Source organism: Hirundo rustica, chromosome 14, assembly GCF_015227805.2.
Source record: "Hirundo rustica isolate bHirRus1 chromosome 14, bHirRus1.pri.v3, whole genome shotgun sequence".
NCBI lineage: Eukaryota > Metazoa > Chordata > Aves > Passeriformes > Hirundinidae > Hirundo > Hirundo rustica.
The window spans coordinates 8,918,633-8,932,961 of NC_053463.1; the positions used below are offsets into that span (position 1 = coordinate 8,918,633).

General features: G+C 42.7%; 1 protein-coding gene across 1 annotated transcript; it reads right to left on the minus strand.

The window, feature by feature from the left end:
- Positions 1-7,584: 7,584 nt before the first annotated feature.
- Positions 7,585-10,151, minus strand: LOC120759361 (uncharacterized). Its single transcript, XM_040078542.1, has 5 exons — positions 9,747-10,151; positions 9,608-9,652; positions 9,489-9,515; positions 8,688-8,816; positions 7,585-7,692 (listed from the first exon to the last, which is right to left on the minus strand). Exons 1-5 carry the CDS (start codon positions 9,852-9,854, stop codon positions 7,585-7,587), a joined length of 417 nt encoding a protein of 138 aa, XP_039934476.1. The 5' UTR covers positions 9,855-10,151.
- Positions 10,152-14,329: the final 4,178 nt, after the last annotated feature.

Sequence of the window (14,329 nt, forward strand, 5' to 3'; positions counted from 1 at the left end):
CATCAGGTGACACTTGCAGCACTCAGTGCTGCTTGGTTTGCCTTTCAGGTGCATCGTGTCCTTTTTGCACATTTTCTGTTCTGTCCTCTTGACTGCGTGGGTTCCTTAGCTGCCTTCAAGTGTTATTTCTGTACAAGTGCTACCCTTCAACTACAGCCTTGTGGAGAACATCCCCACCATGGCTGGAGACACTGCTGCAGGTGCCGGGGATTTGGGGCTGCGCATCACTGATGGGTTGCAATCAATCTGGGACCCTTTGAGAAAAGAGGTATCCTGCACCAAAGGGTGATTCCTAGAACTACTACATAGTCTGGGATCTGGGTGGAGATGTTTGCATTCAAGAAGCCCAGAGTTGATTCTGTTAAACTGATTCTTGTTTATTCAATGAAAGCCACTAAGGATAGAAGTCAGCTTTCCTAATCTGAACTTACTTACTGAGCTATGAATCACAGTTGATATCTGTCAGTTTTGATAGATGATACAGCTCCTGGTTCTGAAACTTCTAAGAGAAGATGATGCATAACTAATCATTATCTATAATCTCTACATCTGATTTATTAAACAGTCTAATTATTTATTTAAGTGCACCACACCTGCATATCATTATGCTGTTTGTTTGATTTTGTGGGATAACAAAGTTTGCACAATCTAATTTTCAAAATCTTGAAAGACTGGGATTAGTCCAGGAAAACTAAAAGTAATAAGGTTAGACCTCAAGCCAGGTGTAACAGTCAAGAACATGTCTCATGCTGTTAGAATTTACCACATCCTTTAGCCTGGAGAGGAGGAGGCTCAGGGGTGACCTTATCACTCTCTACAAAGGCTGAAAGGAGGGTGTAGGCAGTTGGGGGTCAGCCTCTTTTCCCAGGCAACCAGCTGATGAGAGGACATTGTCTTAAGTTGCTTCAGGGGAGGCTTAGGTTGGACATTAGAAAGAATTTCTTTCCAGAAAGTGTGATTAGACATTGGGATGGGCTGCCCCGGGAGGCAGTGGAGTCACCGTCCCTGGAGGTGTTGAAGGAAAGGCTGAACGTGACGCTCAGTGCCATGGTCTGGTGACTTGGTGGTGTTCAGTCACCACCAGGTTGGACTCAGTGATTTCAGAGGTCTTTTCTAACCTAAGTGATTCTGGGATTCTGTGATTCCATGTATGGTACCACAACCTGGATGTGGGCACAAACACACTGCTAGGAAAGGGAAGAAAAACCCTCTCAAGGCTGTACCTTTTAAGTGCTATATTTTTGTGTGCTGTTGATTCTGGAGTTGGTTTGTGCCTTGATATAGCTTTAGATGCCCTTTACTGGTGTGTCTTTTGTAATATATACAGCCGAACTACAAGCCTGGATGGTCCTCCTTGGAAGAGAGTGTGTGTTATTCTTCAGTCTGGGCTCTAGCTAATCTAATCCTTGGGGATTAATCTGCAGTAACTGGTTTTCCAGCTTGATCAGGAATTTTGGTAAGGTTGACTACAAATCTGTAGTGACCAAAGTGTGGAGTATAACCAAAGCACAGCGATAACTGAGCTTCATTTCACAGTGGAGTTAGAGGAGTGCCAGCTGTAGAGCCATGGTTTGCTTGATTCTAAGAAACTTTGAAGAAAAATTGAATGGGAACAAAAAGCCCATGTACTCTTCATTATTAATTCTCCTAAGGTTTTCTCAGAACACCTCATTGAAAAATAGGAGGTTTTCCTTAATTTTCAGTTGTTGAAAGTGAACAACATTTCTGAAAGTTTTCCAGTAAGAATATTGTTTTCCAGTAAGAACAGATAGGTGTTGCTTGAAAATAGTTTTGTTTTGAGACACAGACATTTAGGATTAAAGGATTCATCACAGATCCATGCATTATGTTTACTGTGTCAGTCAAGGCTTGTAAGAAGTGATAATTCTGCCAGATTTCTATTCATTACTGATAAATATGAATGGATAATACTTGCTGCCACAAGTACTTACCCAGGTGTTGATTGAAAAGATACTTTTAGTGAATGTACTTGGAGTTGGCCTTTGTGAACAGAAAAACCGACAACTTGTCCAAGTATAATTTAATGATATGCCTAATCTGATTTTAAAAATACCCTCAACTGAGGACACCCAGTGAGGGTGCAGTCCCATTCTTCTTTGCCCTCTCCCTCCTGTGTGAAGAGTTGGATGGAAAAGGAATGACTATTTTCAGGTGGGACAGTTTTCTATCCCACACAGCCTCGTTTCCTGAACACAGAACTGCTTAGGTACAGCCACCTTGTTCCAAAGTCCCAGGCATTTTGTGGTCACCCCATAACTGGGGTCAGTAGTAGCAAAGGTGTCACTTGCTCGTCAGTATCTTCTAATCACTGCTTCCCTGGAGAATTTTTGGATATTATAGTCTGCCTACTTGCCAGTAACTTCAGCTGCTTCGTTTATAGCAGGAATTCTGTCTGTATTTTGACTGAATACATTCTAAATTACTTCATAAGGTATTTTTATTCAAGAGCATGACCGTTCCTAGGACATGTCATTTGATAAATATCTCTAGTATCAAACAAGGACCAGACTAGGCTTCTGTATGCCTCCACTGGCTACTGCCTGATGCATCTCTCATCCATACACCCAGACAGAAGTTTTCCTCATGAACTTTGTAATAGTTCTTCTTCCTTTTGTTAAATAGGTATAAAATGAGAGCAATATAGCATTCTCCGTTCATTTCTGTAGCTGGTATTGCCTTGCTGCCAGCAGTGGGGTTGGCAGCAGAGCATTCCAGCACCTCTTGCTTCTGCTTCATCCACACTGCTCCACCTCCATCGTGGTTTCCCTTCATGCAAGCAGAATTCTCAGTGCCTGGGAGTCTCTGGATCAGTATAATCAGTTTGTTCCAGTGCCCAAGATTTTTCTACCTACCAGACCTCTGTAGGAGGAATTAGCAAGGAATGAAATTTTCAACAGTCATGGGGATGTTCTGACCTTCCATTCTGTCCAGGGTTTGGCACAGCTAAGCTGGGGCAGAGTGGCAAGAACAGCAACATCCCAACAGCAGCATGGAATGGCAGCTCCCACTTAACTCAAGAAGTCTGTTGGATTCATCCCTGGAAGGGTTCAGGGCCAGGTTGGACAGGGACCTGAGCAACTTGGACTCATGGAAAGTGTCCCAGCCCATGGCAGGGGCTTGGAATGAGGTGAGCTCTAGGTCCCTACCATCACAAACAGTTCTATGACTCTGATTCTTGCCACTACTTCTTTTTTTTTTTTTTTTTTCAGTGCTCTGTGTTAATGAGAGCATTATATTGAAATATGCAAAATAAGTGCTGTGCTCAGACCTCTTCTTAATTCCACAGAGATCAGTAAGAGGATTACTGGAATGGTAAAAGCTGAATTAAATTATCCTTCACTTGTACATCTTGCCCTCAATATCACAGAGTGTGTGAGGAGCAGGGAGACTGTACTTTAGAAACTCATAAATTTCTCTTCCCTGTTCTTCAAAACTGTGTTACAACTTCTGCTGCCTCACTCAGCCATCAGTGAAGGGTTCATTGGGCCCTGAATACCTGTTCTCTTAAACCCTAAAGAGATGTGTAAAGCAAATAATCTATAGGGTACTTGCTTCTGAGTAGGTGACAACATTTAAATGCTTGTTTGCCCTTCTCTTTCTCTCTGAATGGCACAGCCTCTATTTCTAAGTGCACTATCTTGCTGAAAATCCCTCGTGGTCAGTAGGGATCTTTGGTCTTCATGATTTCCCTTCTATTCCATTTTACTTAATTGCATGATGTGAGGCACATGGAAGTATGGCAAAACGAGAGCGAGAAACATTGTGCCACTGTGGAACAATCTTATATCTCAATGACTGATTTGTATCATGCCTGAAGTCAATGTCAGCCAGAATATGTCTCTTCTCTCCCACAGGCTGCTTGCAAAGTCAGAAATAGGCTGATCACTATCTTCATCTCTTAAGTCATGATTTCCCTCTTCTTTTGCTCTTTTACAATTCCAGTTTGTGGGGAGTCAGGGGGAACTCCCCTCACTCCTGGGCTTTTTGTTGACTTATTGGGAAATACTTATTTAGTCTGAAATTTATCAAATTAAAAATTAGCAATATGAACACAATGAAAAAATCGAGGGCATCTGTTTTCTTGGGAAGTCTCTTGATGATGCTGTTTCTAACATGAGTAAAAAGAAATATCGCTGGTATTACACACAGAAAATTATCTTTAAGGTAATTTAGTACTTTTTGATATTTTTTTCTAGATTATAACCTGATATAAGATTAGGATTGTATCATGTGTTACTTCACTACTAGATTTAAGATAGCAGAAGCAATTTAGACACATGCTCGTTCATAATAAGCATATTTTAATTTTTGTATGTGATTCACAAAAAAAAGAAAAAAAAAAATTCATTCTTGACATTGTGTTACTGAAGCTTTTTGCCTTCTCTTTCCACCTCTTTCACTCCTTTGCTTCCTGAGCTATAACCCACTCTGTATCTCAACAGGAAGAAGACATATCTTGTATATCATAACAGTGGTGTTAAAAATCAGGATTATTTACAGAAGTTCATGGAAGATGACAAAAGATTTATTCTTTGAACATGTGCAACTTTAGCTATGGAGTGTGTCCATGAAGATGCTGCAATTTATAGATCACTGTGGTTGCTTCCATGAGAGATGTACCTACAGGTCCTGAAGAATCTTTTGTTCTCACTTTTGGAGATTTTTCAGTTGATTGAATCAAAAGTGAGAGACCAATAGAGAAGATGGGAACTGCAACCACCTATGAGCAGGTAGAGGTTTATCTGGGACTGGGAACTGTAGTCCTTTGGCTTTAGTCTTCCCACTAGCACCACCTGATATCATTAATATGATATAACTTTTGTGATATTATTGAATCTTGGCAGTGTTAAACCCGAATGTGTGTTGAGCTTTACGAGCAAACACTACCAGTCTTCAGAAAATTGTAAAATGCAGAGAAATGAGTTCTCCATCTTAACAAACTCATTTCCTTACTTTTCCATGAAACTAGAAGAGTGGGGCTTGTCCACATGCCTCAGGAGGGTGTTGTGAGGATAACCCAGATAAGATCAGCTTTCTTTTACAAGTATGCAAAGCTGCTTTTGTATACCGAGCGTGATTTATGGCTGGGAAGCATTTGAGCAGCAGCCTGTGCCTCTCCTTCCCATAGCATAGCATATGCCAGACTTGTTCTTACAGGGATGCAAGAGACTAAGAGAAGAACAACATGCCAAATGCACTGGGGAGTTCTAGTGCCTCCAGGAATACCTTCAAAACCAGTTTTCATTTATTCATCATTGGAGACATTCTTATTAGACCATCAGCTGCTTAGGGCTTGGGCTTATCCTGCAGCAGGTCATGGAGCTAGGTAAAATCAGGGATAACAGACTGGAGCACAAGAACTTTGGCTCTCTGTAAGTGTCCCAGCAGAGACTCCAGCACATAAAGCTGTCCTAGCTGGGTTTCTGAAGACAACACTACAAGTTTTGCAATATCCATGCTGCTATGTGGATTCCTGACCTAAGAAAATCCTACTGCAGAGCTGCAGGTTTTGTGAATGGGTTTCTGGCTGACTCTTGACAGCAACAAAATCCTTCAAAGAAAGAGTTGTGTGCTGGCTGCTGTAGCAGGATTGGGAGAATTCCTCTTTGCTGAAGAGCAGAGTAGCTTCTCGAATGCCTTTGGGTCACTCATAGCATACAATTTTGCATTACTTTATGCTAATGAGGAAAATACTACAGCTGTGATATGGAAGTGGTCTGCATAAGTCCAACAGTGAACTCTCCTGAACAGGCTTTCCTGGAGAGAGAGGTGCTTTGTACACAGATAATGGTGTTACTTTCCAGTTTGCAGAGAGCAGACACTCCTTCCCTGCATCCTCAGTTACCGATGTTTCTGTCTCTGAAATCATAAAGCAAACTGTCGACCTTGTCTCCGAGTTTCTTGTAGCTGATGTGAGGTGTAGAAACAAGGCAAGTGTGGAACTGTGCATTCTTGAAAACAAGCACACACCTTGCCATGGGCTCCTGGGCAGGCTTGAGTTGCTGGAAGAAGGGCTCTTTCCCAAAGTCACTGTTGATTATCAATTAATAATTGTCAATCTATTCCACAAAATAATTGACTTGTGCAGACAAGTTATCTGACCTTCTTCACCTCCCCTGTCCCCCCTGCCCTAGGCCACATCCTCTCTATCAGAGCATGATATGACACATCCCGCCAGAGAGCTGCAACAGAAAGATAATTGAGATAACAGAATAAGGTGCTTGTTATGGTAATTAAGTATCTCAATGGATTAGCTGCCTTTTGTTTTCTTCTGACAGTTTCCAGTCCTATTGAGAGCTAAACACGAGAGAGAAGAGACCCATGGGCATCCACAGGGTCCCAGGTCCCTCAGGAGCCGGCCCAGCGTTGGCTGAAGAGATGTTCTGGCCTGCCAAGAGACATCCAGCCCTGCCCTCCGCCTGACCCGGGGCTTGCAGAGTCTTGCAGGGCATAAGAGCCCCGGGGAGAAGATCTCAATATGCCTGTGGGAGGCAGAAGGCGAAAATACTTGAGGATGAGGTGCCACGCCATTCCTGGACTGACAGGAGCTTGGGGAGGTCACCAGTGCAAGCAAACACTTTGCACCAGCTCACAGGGGTTCAGAGGCAGTCAGCAGTGCAGCTCTTATTTCGGGTTGCACAATCCTGCACTGGTGAAGATATGAGTCCTTCAAGATATTTAAGATATTCCATCTCAAAGGTGCTGTTACAATGCTTTTGTTCCTCTCTGAGCCACAACAGAGATGAAATTTGGGATTTTCCCTGCTGTAAAGAGATCTACGTAAGGTGTTGGTAAGGCTGGAAGAGGTTGCTGAGATAAGCATCATCTCTTACACATGGGTTGGTTTCTTTTTCCAACAAAGCTCGATTTTTGACTCTTCTGTTGAGCTGAGTAGAGAAGTGATAGAGAAGCATTTCTGAGCTCATGGCACTATAGAAAAAAAGCCAGCATTAAATACTGGGAAAGAAAGAGTTGTCCACAACACATTCCAAATGCACAGCCCCATTAAGAGCTTGTAATCAATGTGAGTTTGGTCTTGTTTTTGTAAGTTAAGATGTTAATGAATTATCTAGTACTGAATATTTAGAAGGAAAAAAAAAATGGTTATAGACAGGAAAACCTGCAGCCTTGCAAGGAGGAAGCTAAGTGACTTGTTCATGGTGTATAGGTATAGTCAGAAAATAAGTGATGCAGAAAGAAAACACAGATTGTTTTTGTTTGCATCTCAAGTCCAGAAATATTTCTTGTGCTATACATTGGGCAAAGTGTGAATTTTGCTGGAGCATCTCATATTGGTGAAAATATTGGACTGGAGCTTTGCAGAAGCATTTTTGACACCTACTGATATGATATCAGGACCTTCAAACCTTTCCCCAAGTCCAGAACATAAAATGAAGACTCAAATACATTTTGTGCTCAGGTAAATTGTAATTTTATTGGTTTATAAATGGTTATTTCTACCTTTTATATTCCAGGTGGACAATAAATACAATAAATAACTCTTCTGTTCCCTGTTCTTTCCAAAGATTTTGGATTTTTAAAAATCTTTTATAAAAGGAAAAATTAAGCATCGAATTTATCAATTTCTTGATAGGTGGTCAGGATTTTTGTCAGAAATTCCTTCACATTTCCCTTGGTCTTGTACTGGCATTGATCACCATGTGCCAGTCTCTGTGAAAGAAAGAACAAAGATTGGGTTAGCAAAGATTTCACAATAAAATGAAGAATTTAGATGAACCAGTGAAAATATACATTATCTGGAGCAACACAAGGTTTAAAAAAATAATTTCCTAGAGAATTACTCCTTGAGCAGTGGGTGTAAGAGTGGCTTTTCATGGTGACTGGGAAGGTGGCAGGTGGATTGTCATATAATTCTATGTATTCAGTTCATATATTCAGTTATAGCTAAAGTCATTTAACCTAAGCTGTTTCAACCCAGAAAACAGTGCCAACACCATGAGGAGCTGGGCAAGAGTGGGACAGGGGGTCAGTGTCCCAAGGCCACCCTAACTATTCCTCCTTGCAAGTTTAAAGGTGGCCTAAAGGAGCTGGTGACACTGCATTGTCAGCATCTTCTGTATCTCATCAAATCACACAAGCTTATGTAAATAAAGGATGTTTCACTGCCTCAGAAAAGGCACCTGAGGGAGGACCCAAGAGCCTTCCTGAGCATCATCACCAGTTGCAAGATTCTGCAGGTCACAGCTGTATTTCACAGCCAAGAATCAGTGAAGGCACTACTGCTCAGGTAGAATTCAAGCTGCAGAGGGGAAGGATGCTCTGCCCACCTGCCTCCAGCCATGCAACTCCTGTACATCCATTCCCCAGTGTTAGGTCATTATTATTTAATGTCAGAACACAATCTGAGAAAGGAGACTAGAAAAGCAATTTAAATAAAGCTCCTGTCCCAGAGATCTATTTTCAAAGGGTTTGGAGAAGAGAAAGGGCACAGTGGGGCAGAGCCCATCCCCCTTCTTCCTCTGCCAACTTAAAAAGCTTTTCACTGCCTCATGCATGTTGCAGTTTTATCTGATTCCTGCACAATATGAGTATTTAAAACACATCTAAAATTAATGAGACGCTTATCTGCAAATGCTTAAATTATTAAAAAAAAATACTTTCTTTTTTAAAAGATCAGAAAAGATCTGTTGAAAAGTAAGACTTACTTTACAGAGTTTTCTATCCAGTAGAGCCTGGAAGGTCCAGTAAAGCCTTGTAATTACTGGGTTGGAAGATTCGTTGTTTTCCATCAGGTGTTTGGTTCCATCCACAAAGCATGCCAGTTCGTGGCCATGCTGTTCAACAAAGAAGGCATTAGAAAAACCTAGAGGGCATTTTCTGTTTATCCACAGAAAGATAAAATTTGTATTCCTAAATGTGGCAGCACGTCACAGTCAAATGCAACGTATTTTGCAATATACTGAAAAGCGGTACAAGACCTTTGGGGCGACTGTAAAACACTGAATTCTCATGTATGCCATCTGTCTATCTCTCAAGGAGCCTCAAACTGTAAAAGTAACCTTTTTGAGGCATAGTTTCATCTAGTGCTGGGGCTTCACCACATCTGAGGAAGCTTAAAACAATGAAATAGTGCTGGATACAACTAGAGCTAAGTCTGAGGCTTAACATCTCTAGCCCAGGTTCACTTAGTATTTAGGCACCCAGGCATAAAAGAGAGCCTTGCAGAGATTTTCAAAGCAAGAGCCTCTATCTCTTGATATGCAAGTCAGGCCTACAGAGGACTTTTGCCTGAATCTGGGCTTGGTTCTGATTGTTCTGTAGTGGGAAGGCTTCTGATTCCCTCCCCACCGCTATTCATCAAGCTCAGTTTTGCTGCTATTGGTGTATTAAAATCTTCCTTATAAATAAAAGCAAAAGTTACATAAGGAGCAAAGTAAACAAACTTAAACTGGGTTAATACCAAACTTCTTCAACACCTACAAGAGCTTAAAAAGAAATTTACTTACCTCTGGAATGGGGAGACACGAACATGACTGAAAGCAAAAAGAGTGAGTGTTAACATCCAGCATTCAATGAACCAGTACAGATTTTTTTAGTTTCGTATTCTCAAAAGCCATGTACTCACACTGACAGTTGTCTGCCTACATGGGCAACTCACAGAACTATTGTCCTGGAAGAAGAGCAAGTGAGAAGTCAGTATTTGCTATCACCTCTCTGCACAAGCATGCATTTTTTCAGAATTAAGGTGCTAAACAGCCACTTACAAGCAGGCGCTGTGTATAGCGGATAATTTCCCGGACACCACAATACTCTGCTTGCACAGAGAGCAGCAGACAAGAGAAGAGTATGTATGACAGCATGCTGGCATTCATGTCAACTCAGTCTGATGGGTGACAGAAGAACAGGAGGACACTCCTTTTAATTGAGTCTTCACAAAATTCCCATTCTAATATGGAAAAACCCAATTATAAAACTGATACCAGGTGCCCACTACTTTTCCCCATAGCTCGGACAGCATTTTAAAGAAATCAAACGTGGAATTGAGTCACCTACTCCAGTGATTTTAGTACTGCGGAAATTCACAGATGCTCCTGAGAAGTGATTAATTTGAACATTATGATATCACACCCCAGCAGGAAACAATGGTTAAAGAAATCTATGAATGTTTTTTTTTTTTTTTTTTTTTTTTTTTTTTTTCCCAGACATGAGATTTGCCTCCTGTACTTATGTAAATTATAGTTACATGAAAGCAAAGAAATGATAATGTTTCAGCATTGCCAAAGTTCCTGAGAAAGCAAACTGATGTGCTGCAGGGTGGCTTCCCCCCAGATTCAGAGCAGGACCCTGCTGAAAGAAAGCTGGTGACACTGCAGGGGTCTGTGGAGCAGACAGACACATGGATCAAGTCGTGGAGCAGTGCCTGGACAAGTTCTCACACCGAATTACAGCCGCTGCATCCAGAGAGCAATCCCATAGTCCTTGACATGATCTCACTCTGCTGAGTGCACGTGCAGCAGAGTGCAGCCCTCAGAGTGCAAACAGGCTTGCATCCCACCTGTTGCCTTTTGAGCTGAGTTCTAGTGAACCCAAATGGTATTAACTTGGAAATTCTGACAGGTGGCCTCTCCAAATACAGCTGAGTGTTGGTGAGAGCCCTCCCTGGCAACAGAAGTTTCCTTTCTGCAAGTTGCACACCTTGGCAGAGCAAGTGGGAGCCTTTCAGGTTTGTTTTTTTTCTTAAATCCCCAGGGTTGACTTCTAAACATCCCTTCTGTTTGCCATAAGTCCCATTATGCCTCAAAGGTCCCCTCCAAAAGCTTGAGACTTTTTGAGGTCAGTCTGGCTGATGGATAACTGTGATCCCTCTGGAAACTGTTCTGGAAAGAGAAAACACTGAGCTGCAATGAGCTGTTTTTCTCTGGCCTTTGCCAGCCATCAGCGGGTTCACCTGGCTGAGTGTGGCTCTGCTGCCAGCAAGGGGAGCAGAGGAGACCCTGCCTGCTGCCCCTGCCCCCTGCCCGCACACCAGCAGCTCCTCTGGGCTGGCTGGATGCTTCCTGCCTTTTCACTGAGGTTTGTTCTGAGCTGATTCAGTGTGGAAGGTGTTCAGAGCCCATTGGGCGGGTCCAGCTTGCACACAGACCCCAGGAAACAGCTAGCAAAAGCCAGAGACCCTCCCTGGGCAAGCTAAAGCTGACAGCAGGCTGTGTAGTGATCAGCAGGTGCACAAATATACCCTGGGGGTTGCTGGCATCCATGAGCCAGACAGAGGCGTCTTTCAGGGAACTGGAGAGTCAGAGAAGGAATAAAATCATTGATTTGTGATTGAGAGCTTGTGATTCTCTAAAAAGCAATAAAGAAACTTCTGTTACAGGTACATCTCTTTCGAGGAAACTGCTCTTTGCCCAAGCAAAGCAGTGGGCTTGCTGCTCTCTGTTCAGCCAGTAAAGCCCTAATTACTTTAAAGCACGAATCCCTGCGGGAAATAAATTGTGAGTAACATTTGTGAGATCCTTGGTTTCTCAGGTGGTTGAAAAAATGATTTTATATTCTTTAAAGGAAAGAGTTCAAAAGCATCTTTGATTTAGCCAGGGTTGTGCAAAGAAAATGGTAACAAGTCATGGAAGAGAGGCGCAAGGGGCTCATCCAGGAAGTTCTGCTATGTCTGTTCTTAAGGCAAATATGTTCATTAGAAATCCCACTTTTCCCAGCAACTGCTATGCTGTCTTTGCAAGGATTTCACAAAATCTGATGTACTGAGCAGGGTCTCTAGGGCCTTGTCACCTAAGGAATGACATCTCAGTGCTGCTGCCATGCTCTGTAAACTAAGGCAATGTTGGTATAAATCGTATGCAAGATACATAATTAGGATCTTTCCATACACGAGATGTAATTATGGACGTTGGGCAGTGAGCAGATCAGATGACTTCTTCCCAGGCCTACAGCCCGAAAGGTGAGGTCTGTACTTTTGTTCCTAAGTGCAAATCAGAATGGCAGAGCTTCCAGAGCTGCTTCCAAGCTGCTCCCACGCCCGTGGTTCCTCCTTGCCCGTGGTCACTCTCTGCCAGCAGTGCCAGCACTATCTCTGCATCTTTCCGTTTCTATTTGATTGCTTAGTGAGATCTGTCTCACACTGTTGTTGCTCCAGGCTAAATGACTTGTCAGAGAAGCTGCATTCAATTTACAGTGAAAGAAAAAGCACCAGAAGTCAAACTGACAGTGAAAGATCTTTCCATGTGTTGGTTAGAACTGAGGTGGACGAGGCATAGGAGTGAGTGGCACCAATTGCAGCTTCTCTTTAGAGAGTTTGGTTTCTTTTCTTGCATTTCAAAGCTGCTCCAAGGCTGTGGAAATTAATAACTGATGCCATCCAGCAAAATGACTAACTTTTTAATAGAACCTGCAAACATATAGCTTTGATGCTTCAAAAATATTCATTATGATGACAAGCTGCAGCAACATGTTTTCACAAATAGGTTGTCATTTGCTGGTGAATTTTCTGTCCTCATGTCTAGGTAGCCTGATCATCTACTCTTCTCCTTTTATCTCTTTCTCAGCAAAACAGACCAAAATGTGGAGAGGAAATAAAAGGTTTTCATCCGTCGCTCAAAAAAAATTAAATAAAGACCACCAGCCTTAAAGATACTGAGAACAGTAGCCCATAGAAACATCCCCTGTGTCGCCATGGGGCCACCTGAGCAGGGAAACTCTCTGTGAGCAGCCGGGGGCAGAGGCACACAGCAGCAGATGGAGAATCCCCGTGTCCTGCCACTTCCCTACATGCTGAGGGATGCAGTGGGCAGGGTGCAGTGGAGGAGCAGAGTGAGGAGGGGGTAGAGAGCTCCATCACCACGGGTACTGCCAGCACCAGGGCAGCCCATCAGCTTTCAAGTGATGGGATATTAAGATTCCAGCCCTGAGCAGGCTATTTGGAAAAGGGGAATATATAAAACTCTCCAATGTATTTCTGTGGTCTCTTGCAGGCAGTTTGTTCTGGCTCCTTTGGAGAGTCTAATGTCTTGCACATTTTTTGTTTATGTGTAGATACTTTGGGATTATATATTTTTCTTATAAAGCCTTTACTTTGATGCTAGGTTGGATGACCAAAAATGCTGCACAAAACATCCGATTTCCAGATCGATATTTTAACCTGGTTTGCAGAAACCTCCACTCCAGAGTTTATGAGTTCTCATGAGTTCTCGTGAGAGAATTTGCATCCTCATGCAGAGTTTCTAAGAATCTCTACACATTTTGGGTTTTCTAATGTAGAAAAAAACCAATTCCCTGCAGAGGAAAAACACGCAGATAACAAACCAGTTTGTTTTTACGTTTGCTGTGTGCACTGATCAAGATAGAAGAGATGCAAAGACCACAAATGAAGAGATGCTATTCATAGTTTCATTTTCCAGAGATAACTTGGAGTATTTTTTTTTTCCTTTCTCTTAGATACAGATGACATATGCTAATGTGGAAATCAAGGAAAATAGGGGCATTCTAATCCCTTTGTGAGAGGGTAAACCATAGCATAGTAATAGCGAGATTACTTATAACAGAAAGGCATCAGATCCTGACAAACATTTCAGACCAGGCAACATGTCAGATCCAATCCAAGAGGGTAGTGCCCCTCCTGGGAGCCACAGGACTCACATTAACTTCTGTAGGTAATGGAGCTCTCATTACTTTCAGAAGAGTTTTAATTGATTTGAAACCATTTAAGCTTATGAACAAACACTAGTGGCACTCAGGAGCTGTGAGAGGGGAGAGCACATGAGAGAGACCTTCAGAGCTGCAAATCCTCCTTCTTTCACCCAGTAGCACAGAGCTGGCCTGGGCTGAGCCAAGCATTCCATGCTGCAGTGATATTTAGCAAGAGCCGAGTCATCTAAAAGAAAAAAGTCCTGACAGCAACAGGCCAGGCATGCTGTGTGTTGTGCATATTGCAAATGCTTCCCACAACCAACCATCTCTAAAAGCAGGCAGAAGGCAGCAGGAATTGACCATAGAGGTCACCAGGAATTCTCTTGTATTTTAAGATTTTTCCTAGTGTCTTTTTCCAGTATCTTATTTTGTGTCCTGACTGCTTTGATACCAGGAAAGAGAAACATCGAGCTCTCTGACATCAGAAGTCCACTCACCCTTCCTTGCTTGTCCCACTGTGCGGTGAGCCTGCGTGCTGGATTTCCCTCTCAGCACAGCGTGCAGAGGGAGGCTGAACATGCAGGACAGACAGACAGCACGAGGCATTCGCTCCGTGGCTGCCTTGGAGCTCTTCACCAGCCAGCCCCACATCGCAGCTCACTTTTCATGCTGGAAGCATTCAAAATCCACCTGCAGGCTGCTCGATGGA

Excerpts from the sequence above, each read along its gene's own strand:
- LOC120759361 (XM_040078542.1), bottom strand. The coding sequence starts at position 9,854 with ATGAATGCCAGCATGCTGTCATACATACTCTTCTCTTGTCTGCTGCTC. Across the intron at positions 8,817-9,488 it reads CGTGTCTCCCCATTCCAGAG|CATGGCCACGAACTGGCATG; the intron begins GTAAGTAAATTT and ends TTTGTTGAACAG. Across the intron at positions 7,693-8,687 it reads TGGATAGAAAACTCTGTAAA|AGACTGGCACATGGTGATCA; the intron begins GTAAGTCTTACT and ends TTTCTTTCACAG.